Genomic DNA, 21,429 nt, shown 5'->3' with positions numbered 1-21,429 from the left:
AGTCTACACGCGCATACACACCGGTTTTATTGTATATTGTTCTTCCTTTTATGTTCACGTCCATTCCTTCTTTATTTTTCAATTCATTCTGGGCAAGAAGAGGGGCGCAGGAACAATGTACGATGCCCCCGAAAATCAAATTAAAAGGATGGAAAATAAAAGGAATACAGTTCTTCATATCCTGCGAGGGGAGTGGTAGCTCTTGTTTGACTTGCGTACTCCATTACAAGCAACTTAATGTGATGGTACTTACAGGATATTACTTATTACTCTCAAAAAGGGAACATACGTAATTTGCTCACAGCAGAAAATTGCGCGTACATATACGAAAGAGGGAGCATAGCTAATCGTTCATCTGTAAAATGCTACACCATCAGCACAAACTGAAAGGATAATATAACATGGTTCGATAATTTTTAATATTTATGTTTTGTGAACCTTTAAAGGAGATTCCAATGTTGTAAATTCGGCCTCGTTATTCCAGCTAATTTTTTAAGTATTTTACAATTTCTGCCAAAACTCAATGACGAACCAGTTGCGAATACGTATATGCATATCTATACCATTTTTTCAAATGTGAATTTTTAAAAGGATAAATTCTTAAAAAGATTTTTTTCAAATTTTTCGCAAAAAGGGAGAAGAAATTTATCCTTTGTGAATAATTTCATACGATATAGTAAAGTTAAAACTACGCGTAAAATACAAAACATGTAGAGCACCTGCTGTGAAAAAGGAATGTGAAGCATGTTATGGATCCGGCAAGTAAAATTTACTTTATAAGCACGGATGGCTGAGTGGTCTAAAGCGTCAGACTCAAGATCTGATGAACGTAAGTTCGCATGGGTTCGAACCCCATTCCGTGCAAAAGAAGAAACTAAAATTTTACATCATATTTTAAATATTTATTATATTTAATCATATTTTTAATTTAATTCAGACGCTATGTAATTTCACAGCATGAAGTAAAATAAATAGCCATTATAAGGGAAGAATTATGCAGAAGACGATATTAAAAGTGTGACAGCATTTCTTTAAACGTGGCTTTGAAAAATTCTATGAATTCTCCCTTCTTATTACAGAACACTCGCTGAAACCTAGCTTTATTTAAAAGAAGCGCATAAATATACGATTCATGGCGTTTGAAGAAAAGTGTAGTAACCACATCCGTCAAGGGGGTCTGCAACAGAGAAAATGCTATGTTCCTCCCTCTATTTTTTATCCATCTCTATTCCGCATAATTTATGGAAAGAAATGGGCCATTAAAAATTGGAACAATACGTACACTTTTCAGTTGGATTGCGCGATCTACTTTATAATTCGCAAATGGGTATGAACAGCGATGGGACAGAAAACGCCTAGAAAAACTGATCTTAAAGCTTATTGCAGTAGTGTCTATTGGTTAAGGCAATTTCAGTGGGGGGCTTAAATTTTACCAAATCTTCTTTCGATTGAAACGCTATATTATTGTGTATGTAACACTTAATGCCTTATCCATTGGTGAAGAAACATCATCATGGTGTTTAAGCGGATGATCATGGACAAAGCGAAAGGGCATTCTCAGGCACATTACCTATAAGAAATAAAACTGAAAAAGTGTTAACGTATATTAATCTTCATGTTAGATAGGAGCTGTGTGCCATTTAATGATTTTGTTTCAGAAAAACACCATAAGAGAACGTTCGTTGCGATAAGGCTTATATACACAGTATATATACTTCAAAATGGAAGACGCCGCCTTTATTGACTCATCATCATTTCGTCGATGTTTGGGAACGTAAATATGCTTCCTTAAGGTTATAGTTCAATTAAAGGAGAGTTTTTTTTTTCGCCATTTCCCATATATTCAATTTCGTTGAATATTAGTAAAACCTATCAGTAATGCCTTCGAGGTAGGATAAATTAGCCGAAATAAGGAAAATGAAAGAAGGGGAAGAGGAACAAGAAGCCTATAGATAAAGAATTCTACTTCATAAATATGAGCGCACGGAAGAATTTAGAACAAATTCGCAAAGCCGAAAAATAAGAGAAGGAAAAAAAAAAAAAAGTCAGCGAAAAAAAATGCTATTCAAAATTTTTGAATTTGTTCCCTTTGCGTCAACCGGGAGTCGAACCCGGGTCACCTGCTTGGAAGGCAGGTATCATCGCCGTTAGACTATTGACGCGTTGATGTAAGACCTTTTCACATTTCCTATATTTCTTAAAATCTCATGATGAGCTCTTTCTCCCCTCTGCCCTCTTGTATGACAGTGCAGGCTCCGAATCAGAATCCGCGCAGAGTCAAGCGCTGCCTGGTTGACACCCTATAAATTAAAGATGTCATTGTTTTTAACGTTATATGCATAAATGGGAATATTTATTACAGTATGGTTGTTCTTGTCAATGCGATATTCTCTACATTCACGAGATTTCTCAGGATGAATTCCGAAAATTTGTTTTACCAAGATTTATACGCTTCACCGTCGCGCCAAATGCTGTAATACTACATTTCGTTCTGCATTGTTCGTAAAATAGAAAATGAGGAAAAGAAACTGACCAAGATGAGGAGGAAGTATGAACTTCACATTTAATAGTTAGCAATTCAACAAATATCCATTTTTTGCACGTCTATGATCATTTATATGTAATGATATTGAGCCAATTCCTTTTTATGCGTCCGTCCCCTGCGCCCTTGTTAAAGAACCATCATGTTAGCACCTTTACATGGTGATATAGCATTTATGTAGAAAAAGGGAAACGGGAAGGCAAAATTCTGGGGTGAATCCTTTATAACAGGAAAACGCATTAACAGTGATTCCGATTTGTTAATAACATAAAATTAAGCATCCCTTTATGGCATTCCCTATCCGTTATATCATCAAACATAAAGATAAATGCGCTTTTGCAGACACGTGCTAATGTAGAGGTCCAAATGTGCATACATGTTCGAATGTACACTTGCAAGCCTTTTATGTACAGAAAAACTTTCAATAAGGCATAAAGGAAAAAAGGACAAAATAATAGCTACAATAAGGAAGGTGAAATGAGGTGTTTATTGTTGATTTACCCCAAATTTGATTAACCTCCAAAAGTGTACGCGCTTTTTATGATTTGTTTTACGGTCTATGACTTTATAAAGTAATAAAATGATGAGGAGATAAGCAAGCATAAATATTGACAAAAACTTATTTTCTGAAGAATAAGCCACCTATCAAATGGAAGTTTTTTATGTGAACTGTGATCTTGTCTCTAATTAGATGCGCACATATTTAATTCAGTAGGGGTGATAGTGGTGGAGTGCTTCCCATTGTCTGCATCCATTAAGGCTGTAATATATCATTTTTTTGTTTTCAAATAGTGCGGAAAATGCCATCAATTGTAATGCGTTCATAATAAATGCTGGAAAAAAATTAACGCTTTGAAAAAGCTGTCTGCTATTTGTACATAGGCTTACAATCCTATATTCAAACCGATTAAATGATTAGCATAAAAAAAATATTTGATAAAAACTATTATCCTTTTTTTTTTTTTTTGATTATAATCTTCTCCTCTTCTATTTCGCAGAGGTTCAACGGATGGGATACAGAAAATGTAAAATCTGATCATATAGTATCTTTTCTTATAACACGCGCGTTCTTTAGTTTGTAGTTTCCCTTATGCACACATGAAAGGAAGGAGAACAGGAAAATTTTAAAATTTCTCCTTCTTCTGCTTAATTTTTTCCACTTAGATGTGCCAATGGAGGTAAGGAAACTGCCCATCTCCTCACACCTTGAAAGCATATATAGCGTATTTTCAGGTCCGTCATTTTGAAAATGATTAAGTGTTAAGTTACACAAAAACGTTGGCTACGTTTTTCATTTAAACTTAAACCTTTATTATGTAACATGAATACACAGACTTTACATATGGTGTTATATGGTGCCTATTTCAACAGATACTCGTATGTATGTGTGCATTTTTATCTTAAAAAATGGGAACCTTTTCGGTGTAATTTCTCAACTCTGTGTGTTTTGATATTGGTGATAATAACATTGGCATGTTGCCCATTAATTAGTGGCGTTGCAAGCGGGAGGGCCAGCAAGCTTGTGTCTGTTGCTTTTTTTTAAAATGGGAGCAACTTACAAATGACTGAACGGGAAGTAAGGTAAAATTTTGTTCCAATATATGCGTAAATTAAGAAGGGTAAATTATGCTAATATCCTTTGCTTTTTTGCAAATGCATTCCGATGGTACTTTTCTTTTCAGTATCATTTGTAAAAGTGAATGCGGCTGATGATAAGCGGCGGGATGGATAATCCATGGATTTAATTTAAAATAATTCATACCTCATCGATTGTACTTTGCGGATTGTAAAAATGAATGTAAGTTTTTCCACCATTCTTTATTGCCACATTATTTTGCCCTTATGTGCGTATATCGTAGAATACAACACATCACCATGCCTGCGTTAATTTTAAATTATGTTTTATGCTGATTTGGCTAGAGCAAGAGGGTACAAATATTTGTACAATGCGTAGGCACGAGTGGGGTTTTACTTGGCATATTGGGCACGCAGCATATACATTAAACTTAACGAAGGTTTTCCTGAAACTGTTATTTCTATGTTATTTAAGAAATCGTAAAGAATATATAAACAGGGTGAAAATGCGAATTCCTACTCGCGATTGCCATTTGCGCATTTATTGACATTCATTTTGTGGGGACGAAGCCGCAAAATTGGGAAAGTGGCACAAAAAAAGAGGATAGCTTTAACATGAAGATGCTGCGCAAATTTATAATATGCAAGCAGTAATACAGGAATTAACTGCAAGAGAAGCATATGGACATATCCTCGCGAAGATTATTTTGCGCCCCAAGTTTGGTAACCTCTTTGATACACTATATGGCTCTGCTGTAACGTATGCAAGGTATTTTTATACATATGTAAAATAAATGGGCTGTTGTTTTTTTTCTTTTTCGTTATACGTATATAACATTCCCCCATCGCCCAATTTTTTTTGGGACCATTTTCAGAAAACACTTTTTTAAATTAGCGTCATTTAATTTAATTTTTTTTTTTATATTTTTTCGTATATATTTTTTTCCCCCACTTGCGCATAAAATCTAAATTCTTGTTTTATGCTTATCGTAAAAAGTGTTAGCAAAACTCTGCAAAAGAAGGAAAAAGAAAAAAAGCTGTTTATTGGAAGTATAGAAAACGATTCTACTTTTTTATTGAAATAAATTATTCTTCAGATTCTCTCAAATTTTCACGAAATATTTAATTATCAGTCATCTAAGGCAAAATGGCAGCAGTTCCAGTGGCAGAATTAGCAGAATGTGAAAAGCAGGAGCTTTTATGTACTTACGCCGCGCTGATACTACATGAAGAGAATATGAGCATAACGAGTGAAAATATTGTGAAGCTTATAAAAAATTCAAACAACACAGTGTTGCCCTACTTACCAATGCTTTTCGAAAAAGCTTTAAAGGGAAAGGATATTGAGTAAGGAAAAAAGAGCAAATAAAAATGTACATCAGTATACGGAGCGTACGTATTTATGCTCCAAGTTGTGTACCAATGCTTGTATGCTGATTGTAAGGCAAATCCTGTATACACAATCCGTTGTGCAGTTTTCAAATTATGCCATGCGTTTCATACGTATTGGTTAACCCATGATTATGAATTAAGTGCAGCTATATAATGGTACACATTTATACATATGTGCATTTTGAGGAAACACCGTTATTGTGCATACTGCATAACTGCGGTCAGTAGTGGACCACCCTGCGTAAAATACCACGTTACGCTGTGTGTGAAACCCCACATCTGTTTATCATCACCAATGAGTTGAAATTTTTTTTTTTTTTTTTTTCTTTTTTTCTCCTTTTTTAGGGGCTTACTAAGCAATTTAAGCGTTGGTGGAGGTGCCCCTGCTGCAGCTGCACAAGCCGCAGCGGATAAGCCAAGTGACGATAAGAAGGAAGCTAAGAAGGAAGAGAAAGTAGAAGAGGAAGAAGAAGAAGATGACTTAGGATTTTCATTATTCGGCTAGATTTGTTGCAAACGGGAAAAGAAATGATACACACGAAATGTGTTGTACATTCAAATGTAAGAGGACAAATTGAAAAGAAAAGAAAAAAAAAAGAAAAGTACCTAACCTATGCCTATTTTAACGAATTATTGAAATGTTTTCATTAATTTGTTGAAGAAGAATTCTCATTTTCTAATTTAAGCGAAACGTTTAGCTTTTACATAGAACTTTTTTCTCTCACCTTTTTTTTTTTTTTCTTTTATTTTTCCATATTTTAAAAAAAAAAAAAAAAAAAAAGAATTTTCATTAAAACTGTTTAAGAAGGGAAAACCTTCTATTAAGCATATAAATAAAACGTTACTTTTCTCTTTTAACAACAGTGCAAAGTATGTGGTTGGTAACGAGGTTTTTGCAAAAGGAGGGGTGGTAAGCCCTGTTAAGTAATGTTGAATCCGAAATTGTATACCCATTTGACTTTTTGGGAACGTTTCTATTTTATCTAAAAGATGGGTTAAGAAAATCGATGCTTCCATGTACGAATCGGATAGCGCTTGTGTTAAGGTCTTTTTCTTTAAATGTTCCCTTTTTTGTGTTGTGCGGATGGGATAATATAATGAGGTTCTTAATGCCTCTATAAGTTATGTTCAAAATAGTTTGGCTATTACAAGCCGCTACGATATTAGTGCAAGCGCGGGCGCTCCGCTCTTAGCATAACAGTATGATTTTATGACATATTAGTACTATTTCGCAAAATGGCTTTAATGAATGAAAGTTGATGTGGATAACCCCGTCATTGTTAAGCAGTAATTCAATTGTCCTTTGGATTTTAAAATCCGTTTGAAGTTCATGCATCCATCGCAAGAGTGGGGGGTGCGGCACTTTGTATGTTAACGGCAGAACTACGACTTGACTAATTACTTAACCATCGTAGGATACCATCTTTTTTAGTGGTTTAACTTCAAAAGTTCCAAATAATGGAATGATCCAAAGAAATAGATAGCTGAAAAAAGGCTGTTATTTTAAAGGTATGAATGTGGACAAATCGTGGAAATGGACGAACACACTGAGAGGTAGGATAGCGCGCCGTGTACTTTACAAGAGCAATATTTCTCCTCCTGTATGATGCAATCACTCTGACACCATTTTTGCTTCCCATAAAAAGAATAGCCTACACCAATTTTCGATCTTTTTAAAATACTACACATTTGAAAAAGGCGAGAGTGGAAAATATAATCATACAGTAAAGGATAACACTTACAAATGACATGCCACAAGGTTGGAGCAGCTCATTTTTGCTATTTAGCGTATTAGAAGGGACAAATTGTAATTTCTCATTCGGGGGAGGATGGTGTATGAACGTGTTCATCCTAAAACGTTAGGAACAACATTCAAAGGAGCGCAGAAAAAAGGAAAACAGAAAAAACTGACGGGGAGTGTTGCCAATCGAAGTGACGCGCGAAAGCGTTTGTTGACACGTATACATACACACAGGATTAGTGCATATTTTAAAAAAAAATTAGACTAACACTCAAAAGGGTGTGCCCATATGGTTACGCATGTACGACATGGTACACACCAATGTACACTTGGAAGTTCGAATTTAACAGGACGTAAACATATGCATAAGAAGCATTATCATGAAGTTGCAAAATGATGGTGCCTTCGCTTAAAATGGAGCGAACACCATTATTTGAGGCCGCTATGAATTACACTTCTATCAGCGATTTCGACGTCTTCAATTCTGCCGCATTTTAAGCTTTCTCATGAAGAATGTCTTTACCCTTAGGATGCCCTAGGAATGGTAAATTTTGCAACAGGTTAAAAAGGTCTCCAACAAGAGAATGGCCATTTGTTCATTCTTCTCAAAATTTATTTTCAAAAAAAAATCATACATCTTATTTAATGTTAATTTCTTTAAGTTTTATAAATGGACACGTTTTTTTATAAATATATGTGGAGAATTTAAGAACTGAGAAATGGGTGATATAAGCTGTTTTAATGCCTATATGTATATTTTTTTGTTGAGTCTCGAAGTCTCTCATTTTTTTTTTTTGGGAATAATTATCAACAATTATGGACAGTTAACAACAATTTTTACTAAAAATTTCGCTTTTTTACGTTATCAATATGCTCAAAACTCTGTTCACATTTTTTACGTGTCGATGCGACTTATTTTATAATTAAGGTTAAGAGAATTGTGACAAATGCTCCATCGGTCATTTCAAATCATGTCATAATAGTAGTACACATCGTCGTAGTAGCCGTAGCTGGGAGGGGCATAGACGTAATGATAATAAACATTTTCATAATATCCATCAGCGTAAGGTTGAAAATAATAGTCTACATAGTCTTCTTCATTCTCTCCGTCCTCTTTAGCCTCTCTTTTCCTTTTAGCCTTTCCTTTCTTTTTAGCCTTTTCCGCCTCTTTAGCCTTTTCCGCCTCTTTAGCCTTTTCCGCCTCTTTAGCCTCTTCTGCTGCTTTAGCCTCTTCTGCTGTTTAGCTTCTTCTGCCGCTTTAGCCTTTCGTTCTTCTAGTTTTTTGAACATTTCAGTACGATAATATCTTCTAGTATCAATGTATTCTTTTCGTTTCATGTTCAAGTACTCTCGTATTGTTTTGGGTCCAAAATTCCACTGCTTTTCAAACTTATACATATCTTTCCACTTCTTCCATTTCCTCTTTTGTTGTTTCTTATGTATGCGCTTGAGATTTTTATAATACTTTGATTTCATTTTACTCGATCGCTTCTTTTTCTTTAATTTATCCTTTTCATATTTGACACTTAAAGCTTCCATTTTAGTTTCCAAACGCCTTTTGTCTATGTTGCAGTATGGACCTACACCAGGGAAAGCAACGCCCTTTGGTTTTTTGGCTAGTTTGGCCTCGAGTTGTTTTTTTTTTTTCCCATTTTTTCTCCAATTCGTTTTCTTCTTTTCGGATTTTTAGATCCACTACTTCTAACTTTTTTTTCATCATATTAGCGTCCTCTTTCATTTTGCGATTCACTTCTTCCAGGAATTTTAATAGGGGTTCCCTTGCCTCGTGCTTCCTGTTCAGTCTGTGGCAGCGCTTCCTCTGCAGAAGGTTAAGAGTAGGTTTGTATGTGTGCATTTTTGCTGCACTTTTTCCGCGTTTGTCATGCATTTTAGCGTGCACTTATTATGCACATCCATTTGCTCACTTTGCATCGCATTCGCTATCAGGAGAACGAATGCGACGCGCAGAGAGCAACCGATTTTGCTATTTCAAACTTACGCCTAATCGCAACAAAAGAACGATGACCATAACCACTTGAAAGAAACTCAACATTTTTTTGAGGTTGTCCACTTCCTTCGCTTCATTTTCGTCTGGTTTGGGGTCTTGATCGATTTCTGATTCCTTCGTAAGAAAATCTTCCCCATCATTATCAACATCGTCCTGTGTCTCATCACACGGAGGACTTTCGTAAAATGTGCTACGAATTATGGGGGGGGAGGGGTAGTAAGTTTCGTACACATAATGCGGCTCATGAAAGGGATGGAGTGGATTCGTGAACGTTTACCACTGAGTACAGGGTGTACGGGGAGTCTCTGTTATAAGCCATTTTTTATATTATTTAAATTATTTGAAGATTTATGCAAAAATTAAACAGTAAATTAATTTCTACTTTTTTTAATAAAAATTATTAGTAAAACTCTTTTTTTTTTTTGTAATTGTCTGAAAAATGTTTACCATGAGAATATTACCAAAAAAAGAGAAATGAAAAACATACGAATGTAAAATTGTCAATAGGAGAACATTCGGGAAGAATGGTTTGTGTAAAACTGTTACAGCGAATTTATTAATACGAAAATTTGAACACAAAAATTGCAAAATGAGAAACACACAGATCAAAATGTCTTTTCCTTATACAATGTTAAAGCACACGCAGGAAGCTGCACATACAATGTATTGATAGAATAATATGTCCATTTATTACCATGGGTACGAAAATAATTGCGCGTACATATGGTTGTGTAAAAAATGTCATAAACAAAGACAGGTTATATTCGCTAAAAAATTCATTGAAAAGTGTGAATATTTGACAAAGTGCAAAATAAATAAAAGAATAATGAATAAATAAATATCGCTATAATCAGAAAACATAATTTTAGCTAAAAAAAATGGAATAATTCACTTGCAGTTCGAATTCTTTTAGAATTCATTCATGCATAGCAAATATGGACCAATGCGGGTATAAAAAATTTATATAATTTATGTGCACCCATCGCAATACGCTCATATTAAGAAAACATTTAAAATGTAATATAAATTAATAATGGTATAAAAAACGGGCAAAAAGAGAGAGAAATATAAACTGATAACCTTTTGGAATTTTTCTCTTCCTTTTATTTTCCATTAAATATTAAAAATTTTTAGTTAATTTATAAATTTGAATTTTTCCTTTTTATTGTATTTAGTCAAAATATACTATTTTCATTTTAGAACAAAATTAGGTTTGGTCCCTTTAAAAATGGTTCTTAATTCTTCAAAGCGAAAACTGCTTAATAAAGTTTACTTCCTTATCGGGAAAATAATTTTTTTTTGGACTTTCTCTACCTTTTTCTCTTAAAAAAGATGGACAAAGGTAAAATAATACGAAAGAGGAGTGTGCGAATTCTGCTCTAAAAGCTTCGAGATCGAAATTGTTAGTAATAATTTTGAGCTTTGTGTCCTGATGTGCTTAGAGAAAAAAAAAAAAGAAAAAAAAGAAAAATATTATCTTAACTGTTGTACAACTTACTCATCTTTGCAGTTTAATGTAAAAAGTGGAAAATAAAACATCGGAGAATTGTTTAATTTATTTTTTTTTTTAATTTATTTCCTTAAAATGGAGTATCTATATGCCCTACATGGTAATGGCTCAACATGAATGGGTAAGTTTCAACTGAGGTAAATGTCAAGGGGTTAGACCCTATTTCTAGCTGAAAAAAAATTAGTTTAGCATAGACACAAATTAAGGCAAAAGAAAAAAAAATTGTCATCCTTATTATTTGTATGCTTAGCTCTGCAAACAAGAATGTATATTATAACAACTTGAACCCGAAATGAGAGGGAAAAATTGCCCGAAGAAATGGTGCACTTAGTGGCTATATAAAATTGGCTTTTTCTTTTACAGCAGTTAAAAAGTACATTTGGAGAAAAAAATAATTTTCTTAGAATGGGTAAGGTTTACGCTAGAATATGTATATATACATGTATATACCTGTATATATGTATGCTTAGCAGATGTGGGCGTTTAATTCGAGTCTACCCTAATGAACTAGTATGCGACAAAATGATTCGTTTCAATTTCTTTCCAGGGACCTTAAGCGCTCATTTATGCCATTCGATGAATGATTTCCTTTCATCGTTACGCAACTGCATAAATTGTCATGGTGTGCGAAAATATTTGTGAATGGAATTTTTACAGTGGGAATAAATAGAACTGCATAGTAGTGTAATGATATTTAATGAACATAATGAATTTTCGTTTCGCCAGTTTTCTTAAATATGATTTGCTTCTGTTTATCACATTGTATCACTGACACGTTTGAAGTAAAAAGCGAATGGGAGTTTCCTTTGGGATTAAAAAGCATTGTGCTGCTCCAACTGCAACTAGAACTCGTTAAGTTACGTTAGCGAAAGATAAACATTCAAGGGTTAACCCCTGCGGGCATGGCTTCCCGTCTCTGTCAAGAGGTGTTTTGACTCGTTCGATTGTTCTTACATTTTTAAGTTCAAAATTTGCTTCCTTATAGGGTACATATAGCAAAGAAAGGAGCAAAAAATAGCAAATGGTGCTATGACCGTGCTTGTATGAATACATAGCCATATATGTTTGTTTGGCCAACCAAATGTGTCATTAAATCCGATGAGGTGTGGTAGTTTTTCCTTCATATAGGAGGTTTCCTCCAAAAAAAACTCGCGGGAGAATTTTTATCACAGGTGTTAATTTTTTTGTCAATTTTTAAATACCTTTTTATCTGTTTATTTATATGATGATCCTGTTGAAGCCGCTTTGAATTGGTTTTTATCTTACAAAATTCAAAGTGGTTATATGTTGTTGAAAGCATTATTACAGAGTTTTTATAAACAAAACGAAGCGCGGATAATTGATGTGCATCACACGTATATGTACAACATCCCTTTCATGTGTCATTTTCCAATTTGGACAACGAGGTATAAAAAATGCTGTGGCGGCTAAAATGGCGCTGTGATTTTTTCATTTCCCCATCGTTATGCGCTATAGAGCCAATTGCTACATTTCCATCCCTCTTAAAATGTTGTAACTTATCGTTTTTTCGCGAATGTTTAATAAAAAAAAGGCATAGTAACGCTGCCTCGTAATGAAATGCGTTTTTGTGACTGTAAAGGAACAACATTACACGAACGTGGACGATGTTATTTATAAAAGGAGATGGACAAAATGAAAGAAATATACCATAAAAGGAGAGAAAGTTATCTTTGTGCGTTCCTATCAAATGGTGCAAAATGGTACAAATCAAGGTGCTTATGTAGCCATTTTTTAATACCGCAGTTAGCGGCAAAATGATATGAAAGGTGTGTACATGTACTCAATGCGAACTTACGCTCCTTGGTACGTACGAATTAGCGGATCGGTTGGTGATCCAGAATAAGTCCACAGATCGTGGGACAGAATAAAGCTTCAATACGAATATGTGGCATCTTTATTGGGTTACCTTAATATGGCAAACAAATTAGGGGGATATAAGAACACAGCATGGGAAAATATTTGAATATATGGTTATACAAAAGAATGATGCGGAACTGCTGTCCCCAAAACATCTTTTCGCATAAAAAATTAGAATGAAAACGAAATAAACATTATAATTATTCAGATAAATGCATAGTTATTATGCAATCGTCAGAACCAATCATCAAATACTTTCTCCAATTTGAGCGACATTACCATGAAGCCAATTCAGTTATGTGTGCTACTCAACTGGGGCAATTTTGTAACGTTTTTCCCTTTAGTATAAACAGGTCATAAAAGTCAACTTCAATGGGTCAATCTTTTTATTTCCCACAAATGATTAATACACAATTGTCGGTCGTTCACTCGTGCGCTATTTAGAAGAAGATAAACGATGACGTGCTTGGTAAAAATTGACAATGCAATTACGAAACTGAGCGAACACTAAAATTGTTGAGCGTACAAATGTTCATCTATGCAGTAGTCAACCAATACGAACATTTAGGTGGCACATATATGTATGACATTAGGAACAATCCACTGTTTAAGACAAAAATATAATCATAAAACGTCAACGAACAGTATATTTACTTTGTCGTACAATATGGTCAGCTATTACACTAAACTTTAATCTAATGTTAAGGAAACAAAAGAAATTAACAAAACGAGTTAGATTCTACTACATGTGTGGGACAGTATTATATATTTATGCTACTCTCTGTGGGGATAAAATGCAGAAGATTCGTGTGGAATTACTTATTATATGGCTCATACATTAAATAAATTAATAGAAAAAAGTGTTAATAACGTTAACGAAGGGACACTGTCAAATATCTGCGTAGTCTTTATATTTCATTGCGTATTTTTAGTTTCTCCTGGTGATATATGAGCATTGGTGTGTGTATGTGGAGGGGGCGGTATACCTCTTTTATGATAAGGCAAAAAAAGTATCCACAATAATATATGTGCTATTTTAACCAAAGTTACTCTGCACAATGTCAAAGCAAACGTGTAAAGAAAAATGATACAGTTGAATATATTCCATATTTCATATATACATAGAGAATATGCGTATATGGAGAGGAATTCATTTAAAAAAAGGGAGCCTCTTCCACGATAAGAATGGTATAATTTTTAAGAAAAGCGAAGAAAAAAAAAAAAAAAAAAAAATGAAATGGCATGGGAGAAAAATAACATACAATTCGCACAATTAATCCATTTTATTAAAAAATATTCCGCGCGAAATATATGTATATATGATTATTGTGCATGTAAAATACGCATAATAAATGGGATCATTATTACGCAAATTAAGGCAATGTCTTTAGTTCCTTACTCTTGCTCCAACGGCTTAATCTCTAATGTTCAAGGGTTCCTCGTCTACACTTTGACATTAATCTTGTTCTTTTTTAAGAATTACCAATACTGTAATAACCAGAATCCATTGATACATTATCATGTTGGCGCCGATGCAGACGACGGTGATCTTCATATAACTTTTAATCAAAAAAAAAAAAAGAGGGTTTTATTATGAATGAGTTAGGGAGTTAATGTGCAGAGGAAAATTATAAATTAATATAATAATTTTTTATTTGTAATTTGTTCTTACTAATTTACCAAAGAATATGACAACGGCTACTAATGCTATATAAATCAGAACACAGAAAGTAAGCGCAGTGTAATACACTCCCCATTCACGTTCCCAGTCATTAATCATGCTCCATTCCTCCGTGACATTCAGTAAGGTCGAGGATTGGGTTGGAAAATTAGTCAACTGCTCCTCAGTCATTTCTAATGGGGTGTTTCTGTTTGATCTTTGTAATTTTTTGTGCTTTATATATAATTGAATACAATCTCAATGAATTCTGTTCCTTTAATTATGAAAATATGTAGGTATAGTTATATAAATTTATATATAATTCAAAGTGACAAAGGTATAGACCTTAAAAATGTGTGCAAAGGAATGGTAAAGAATGAATATGGGTCAATTTTTATCCGAAACAGCCTGAAATGCTACCCTTTCGATCGAACATATTGTGCTTAATCTATGAATCAATATAACCTAGTTTATATCTGTTGTTAAAAAAAAAAAAAAAAGAGTCGTTTGTAGGATTACAAAATCTGTTGTTTACAAATGTATGTACGTACGCACATTTTGTGCGTTTTCTCGTGGAGCTCTCAAATAAAAACCTTCGCGAGACAATTTTTATCCTCTTAACAGATTTCCGAAATTCTTGGAATAAATCTTTTCCGGGGGTCCTTATGCTAACTAAACATATAATTATCAAAATATAGTGGTGTTGATGGTTGTGGTTGTTGTGGTTGCGATGGTTGCGGAGACTGCGATGGGCCAAGGCATATTCTTCAAACATCTGCTTTAAATATGTCGAAGATCATGTTATAGAAACAAAATGAGACGTATATTTTTGGTATAAGGGATTTGGCATTTATTTTATGAAAGTACGCGGGTGCATCGGCAGTCTGTTCAGTTATTTCAAATCATTCAGAAGTGTTTTTAAAAAAAAAATCGTTCTTGTGAACAAAAATGTCAGTGCTGTTGTGTGAATAAAGGTCCTTAATTTTCTTATGAATTATGTTTTTAACAAAATATTTTTTTCGCTGATGTGACGTTGGTAAAAAATGTAAATTCAAGAATGCAATCGCGCTTTAAGCCCCTTCCCTTATTTGCTATCTCGATATCGACATTTTTGAGCCGCATCACTTTTAAAAAATTCAATTGTTATGTAGCATGGAGTAAACAAATGGCAGAAATGTACCCCCCCCTTTTTTAATTAATTGGTCGCTTTGTAGCTATTTCACTAAGTATATGCGTCCCTATGCATATTTTATCGCTTCTCTCATTTTTGACACACGAAGAAAACTTTTGCACATGGGAAAATATCCTTTTAAACCACATCTTTTGGTTGTGCGAAATCTTCCGCGTCTGACACAGCACAACTGGTTTTAGCTGAAAAAAAAGGAAAAAAAAAAAAAAATAAGAATGTTTGCCTTAAATTTCATGAATTCCCGTTTCTCTAAAATTGTAATTTATTTTTTATTTACGTTTTATGATTTATATATAATTTGAGTGAAACTTTTCCTTCATTTTGAATGTTCCCCATGTGTGTTGAAAAAAATAATAGTTCCCTCCGAAAAGAACACGGTGTATTTTTCTTCAATAAGAGTAAAACGTTCGAATTGGGTGTTACAAAATTGTATAAGAGTAAGTAGGATGATGTTGAGATGGAAATACATGTATAAGGGATGGACAATCTGTTCATAAAAAATTGTGCATACTGCATAACATATGCCTACGGATCAGTTTTACAAATTAACCAAAAAAAAACTGCCTCCAATAAATGAGTAGAACAAAATGAACCACTAATGAGTGGAGATCAATTTCATTTTGGGGGAGGGGAAACTATTCACCGATATGAATAAATAAAATGAAAAAAAATTTAACAAAAATGCTATTTTTTTAAGGAAGTTTCTTAAATACAGGTATTCTTATGTGAAAATAATTTAAGCTGACGTTTCACGTAACACTAATAAAGGGAGAATAAATACCATGGAAATACAAGGCAATTCCAGAAGAAGACATGCCTTTAATGAATTAATTATTTTGCACACGACTATATTGATTTATTTTTGCCGAAATGTATACATCATTTATTTTGGAAAGGTTAGGAAATCAAAAGAAAAGTGCGCACTTTCCTTGCAGTGGATGAGCGTGCATTTTTGCATCATTCTTAATGAATTAATAAAATTACAATGCCAACAAAGCCAATATGCTAATCGGAGATAGGCAAAGAACAATTGAAACAGCAAGAATTGAATTTACCAATGTGTAATAAAGTATTGAAGAGTTTCCCCCAGTGGCGAAAGAAAGCATTAAACAATAATTTATTGTAGTGGGGATCTTATATGGTCACAAAATACGCAATCCTTTTTAAGGTCAAATGAATCGGTGTAGAACAACAGAACACAAAATGGAACACACACAACAGTTCGACACGAATTAATAAGGCTATTGGTGAAGAATATAAGGATGTAAACTCACGTTTTGCCTAAAATTCAGCTGCGTAAAGATGCAAAACTCTTACCGAATTAAACATTTGAAAAATATTAAGCTTGTCTGAGAGAAGACATTTTGTAGTGAAAGCGAACTATTGCTGAAGTGTCGGTGTTGTACGTAAAAAGCGCAGAAGGAAAAAATTACAGTTTAGTTTTTCATCATGGTAATTATAAAAGGAATTTTAAAAAAAATATTTTTTCTTAACTATACATTTTCGAAGGACATTTTTTAAGTTCCTTTTGCCTATCCCCTCTTGTGTACCATTTTTTCAACTGATGTTCATGATTTATGTGTAATATATTAGATAAGCATTTTTTACAATTTATTTGACACTAATGTAACTCTTATTAGTTTTCTCCACACTTCATTCAATCTATTTTGCCTTTTTCCATGGATAAAAAAGGTTTTTCAAATTGTATTTTATCATATAAGTGCTACGATTAAGCACGTTTATTGGGTTTATACGAAGGGTAAAAGACACCCTGAATGAAATATATTGAAAGTGTTCATCGTAATGAGCTGGATTAAGTGGACACTTTGTTCAGCCTATAATGAAAAATGATTTATTAAGGAAGAATATGGCATTTTATATGGGTCCCTTTGAAGGTTGCCTCTTTTTACAAGAAGAAAAATAAACGTTCAGAATGGTTACAGACGTATGAAATCTTTTATAGCTAGCAAGTTCATATGTACAGGAACATAAATTAGAAATAAAAAAAAATGATCATATGTTTATCACATAGTAAAAATTTAATGGTGGGTGAAAACATGTACACCGTATAAAAGGCTTCATATCGGCACCTTCTTCTAATGTACCATTATACTACATTAAAAGAAAACGCAATTTTCAATTCGACCGCCATCTATTCAAAGGCGCAAAAATGAATTGAATGATGTTTGCGGGTAACATAATGTAATGTCCCCTCCTATGCATCGCTCATTTCTTTTTATTTTTCTACCACGGACATATCATTTGAAGAGCCTATTTTGGAAAAAAGTGCTTGGAATGTGTGTAGTACAAAATTAGCGGATGTACAAAAACAGATTACAGCAAACAAGGATAAAAATAGGAGAGAAGTGGGGACAAATGATTATGTCTGATAAATTTTTATCCAGGAGTCCATTTATCTGCACGATAGTAAAACATTTGTCTGTTTTCTCTATGCAAATCGTTTAATATCATTAAATGTGCATATGTATGACATACATTAGTCAATCCTTTTTCTGTCTCCCTGAAAATGGAAGTTTTATTATAAATATTAATGTATTTTTATATTTTTTGTTCAAATTAAATATTTGTTCCAAGTCCCCAGGATATCTACCAGAATTTAATGTATTCCTGTTACAAGTTGCATCCATGTGGTTCCCCTTCTTTGCATAAAATTTCGATGTGCTTTTATAAAACCACTCCTGGTACTCCTTGACAGTAGAATCATCATGAAAAAAAAGGGAATCTTCTTACTATTTTATCGTATTCAAAATGGAATTTTGTTTTGTTGCTTATTTTTCTATATGAAGTTAAACATTGGGTGATGTAGAGGCCATAAGAGTTATGGACGAATACCTGATTTAGCTGCCGGCTTGGTTTTAATTCAAATGTTCAAGCGTCTCCATAAATTATCCCTGGGTCCTTTTCTTAATTGGGCGAAGAAAATAGGCGCTTTACACAGTTTACACACTTTACACAGTTTGTGGTGAATTCGCTCCTTTATCACATTTCTCTTTTTCGCAATGTACTTCTTCTTTTATCTTGAATTGTACCATTCTGTATACCTCACGAGGGATGAGAACAGTGTGTCAAAATTTTCGTATGATCCGAAGGGATAAACAGCAGGAGTTTATATTTTCCCGAAAGGAAAAATGATTCTGTTTGTGCACTCGGAGTGAATACATGCATTACTATGAATTGTCTGCATATGTTTAGTCCACCTATTATTCTTCTGCATATTTTTGAAGAAGCAGATTTTATATTGGGCGCACATTCTTACTTAATTGTCTATTCGCGTATTTTTTATGTATTCGGAAAGGCGTTTGTTTCACTGTTCTTCTGTTTCTGGATAATTTGGCGCAGTCTACATGAAAGAAGTATCTTCCTGTCACATTCGGGCTTGTTTTCTTCTTGCTATTGTTTCATCTTTTACAAAGCTTTATTTTGTTTTTTCTGTCAAAATACCGCCTGATACAGCTGTTACTGAGATTAGTACGCGGGACAAGTAAAAAGAGTGTTATTCACACGTATTTAGTTTTCGCTAAATGGGCAGTAAGATGATCACTATCATTTGCACAATTAGGTTTACGTATGTATGTGTGTGTATATAGGTGCGCGTCTTTGTGGAGCGAATTTTACCTTCTATTAAGGACATGTAGACCCCCCATCCTTGTCAACTTAGGTAAAGGTTGATTATAATATGAACTGTGCTATTTGTGAATAGTTCCTGCTCTTCCGGTTTGGCTCCTATAACAAACATTAGCAGAGAAACAAAACATGTGTGACGATATGAATAAACAAATTAAGCCTCGTTTTCGAGAGTTTAACAATTTTGAGGCGAATTCTCCTATAGGCTGAGGTTATGAAGATGGTTTTTGTAAAATGTCACACGTGTTGTTAATTAAATGGTCCAAAGAGAATGTTTCGCTGGTATTGCCATTAAAGGAAAGCTATGTTGTATTTAATGTATTGGAAAATGGTCAAATTTTTTGGAAGTAGAACAAAATAAGTCGAACATTTTTACATGTGTTTTGAATAAAATATCTGAACAGGGAAAAATATTATCACAAAAGTGTATGCTTCAATGTATGCACCTCCTTTTTTATGCGTCTCTTCATTTTTCCCTGTTAACAACCTCATAATTTTATGTGGTTATTTTTTCCACTTGCAAAAAAGCGTGTTATAATAATGAAACAAATTTTTATTGGCCCTGCACACATAAAAATGAGCAACGTCGAAATGGATGATGCAGTCCATTTGAGGTGAGCAAAGGAATGAAAAGATAAAAACGATTAGCGCAGATATTCTTACCTTCTCTGACGCAGTACAGAAAATTGTACGTAAAAATAATACGTAGACCACATGAAGTTAAATTTTTACCAAAGAATTTTGTGAAAAAATATTTGAGCAGATTGTAGTATATATCGTTGCAATAAAAATTGTTAGAAATCCGATTTGATATTTTAAAAAATAACAAGAAAAAAAAAAACAAAAATGACGTTAATTCGTTGGCGAGTCAAATATGTGACACATTTTTTAAGCATAAATTGACAGACAAGTGAATATGTATGTATATATAACTTTCCAGAACATTAAGGACCATTTATAGAGAAAAATTTTTAAATGAAGAAATGGTTTGTAATATTGCTTAAAACAAAAAAGAAACATGAAGCCGAATTTTTTGAAAATCACCTTTATGAACAGATAATTATGAAGAAATGGTAAAACATCTCATTTCAGCCATCCCGTTAGCTTGCCTCAGAGTGGTTATCATTTTACTATACGATATATCCCAGAGAAACATGATCAGATGCGCGCAATGCCATATTTTAGTGCATTCATTACATCGCGTCTTCTAAGTCTTTCCTGTAGAGACACATAATGGTAGAGAATTTCCAACAATTCATACAAATGATGAAAAACGTGAATCTCCATTTTTTGCTATGCCTTTAAATTAAAAAGAGGAAAACAAGGGGGGGATAAGCTTACACACAAATTGATTGGCAAGCATTTGTAAAGTATATTTTTTTTAACAGATGTGTTCTCTTGTGTAAAGCCGTCTTTAAATTGACAAAATGAAATAAAAAACTCTTCGCGCTGTAGATCTGGAAGAATTCTTGCTACAATAGCTCCTCATTTTTGGAAAAGTGAGTGAGGTAATTACATTTTTTTCGGAGTTTAAAATATTTCTCTGAATAAATACACCATAAAACAGTAAAATATCTGATGAATCAGTAATATCTACCCTTCATTTTGCATTTAATTAATATCCACTGATATTTCAAATTCCTCCAGATTCTTCATTGTTTATCTAGGGGAAGCCTTATTTATGCATATATGCTCGTTAAACATATTGTTTTCATGCTAGCCACAATAACAACGAGAAATTCGTACTGGCGGGCAGAATCAAAATATACTAACAGAATCTTACACATGTATATCATTTATGATAAATTGACTGTTACGCATTTGTGCCATCTCTATGGATGTACAATAATACCAACATATCTCCATCATTTGGTCATAATTCAAGGAGCAATACTCTTAGTTCATGTTTTTCTTCATTAAAGCAGTAGCTCCTGTACAGCATCATCCACCAAAATGATACTCAACATTCTTTACGTAGTAACGTCTTTGTACTATTTCTTTACGTGCTAAATTTAATATGCGATTCTGAGAGTATACCATTAGTAGTCCCTTTTTTCGTGGGGCTTTGTCCAGTACATTTTGGCTGCCTCTTTACAAATTCGTTCTTCACATAAAGCGTTTAAAATTTTTATTATCCCCGTTGCTTGTTCTTTATATTACAATCTTTATTGACGCATATTTTCTGTTAGTGATGAATAAAATTAGAAGTCTGGTATCAATTGTTTGGCGATTGAAGTGACATAAGGATAACTGATGTGAAGCTATTTACTATTTTACGATGCCTCACAT

The 21,429-nt window shown here is 33.6% G+C and overlaps 4 protein-coding genes and 2 non-coding genes across 6 annotated transcripts; 2 read left to right on the top strand and 4 right to left on the bottom strand.

The window, feature by feature from the left end:
* The first annotated feature begins 780 nt into the window (after window positions 1-780).
* On the top strand, window positions 781-864 carry C922_04004. Its single transcript has one exon. It is a non-coding gene; the product is annotated as a tRNA-Leu (tRNA).
* Window positions 865-2,090: 1,226 nt separating this feature from the next.
* Window positions 2,091-2,162, bottom strand: C922_04003. Its single transcript has one exon. It is a non-coding gene; the product is annotated as a tRNA-Gly (tRNA).
* A 3,102-nt stretch (window positions 2,163-5,264) lies between these two features.
* On the top strand, window positions 5,265-6,014 carry C922_04002 (50S ribosomal protein LP1; the record flags this gene model as incomplete). The annotated part of the gene is made up of 2 exons (XM_008819589.1): window positions 5,265-5,464; window positions 5,855-6,014. 2 exons carry the CDS (start codon window positions 5,265-5,267, stop codon window positions 6,012-6,014), a joined length of 360 nt encoding a protein of 119 aa, XP_008817811.1.
* A 2,200-nt stretch (window positions 6,015-8,214) lies between these two features.
* C922_04001 (hypothetical protein) lies at window positions 8,215-8,789 on the bottom strand (the record flags this gene model as incomplete). The annotated part of the gene is made up of 2 exons (XM_008819588.1): window positions 8,215-8,260; window positions 8,338-8,789. 2 exons carry the CDS (start codon window positions 8,787-8,789, stop codon window positions 8,215-8,217), a joined length of 498 nt encoding a protein of 165 aa, XP_008817810.1.
* Window position 8,790: 1 nt separating this feature from the next.
* Window positions 8,791-9,105, bottom strand: C922_04000 (hypothetical protein; the record flags this gene model as incomplete). Its single annotated transcript, XM_008819587.1, has 1 exon — window positions 8,791-9,105. One exon carries the CDS (start codon window positions 9,103-9,105, stop codon window positions 8,791-8,793), a length of 315 nt encoding a protein of 104 aa, XP_008817809.1.
* Window positions 9,106-9,234: 129 nt separating this feature from the next.
* C922_03999 (hypothetical protein) lies at window positions 9,235-9,577 on the bottom strand (the record flags this gene model as incomplete). Its single annotated transcript, XM_008819586.1, has 2 exons — window positions 9,235-9,448; window positions 9,546-9,577. 2 exons carry the CDS (start codon window positions 9,575-9,577, stop codon window positions 9,235-9,237), a joined length of 246 nt encoding a protein of 81 aa, XP_008817808.1.
* Window positions 9,578-21,429: the final 11,852 nt, after the last annotated feature.

The sequence above is a fragment of the Plasmodium inui genome (genome assembly GCF_000524495.1).
Source record: "Plasmodium inui San Antonio 1 unplaced genomic scaffold supercont1.19, whole genome shotgun sequence".
In the NCBI taxonomy this organism is placed as follows: domain Eukaryota; phylum Apicomplexa; class Aconoidasida; order Haemosporida; family Plasmodiidae; genus Plasmodium; species Plasmodium inui.
This window is presented reverse-complemented; position numbering and strand designations above follow the sequence as displayed.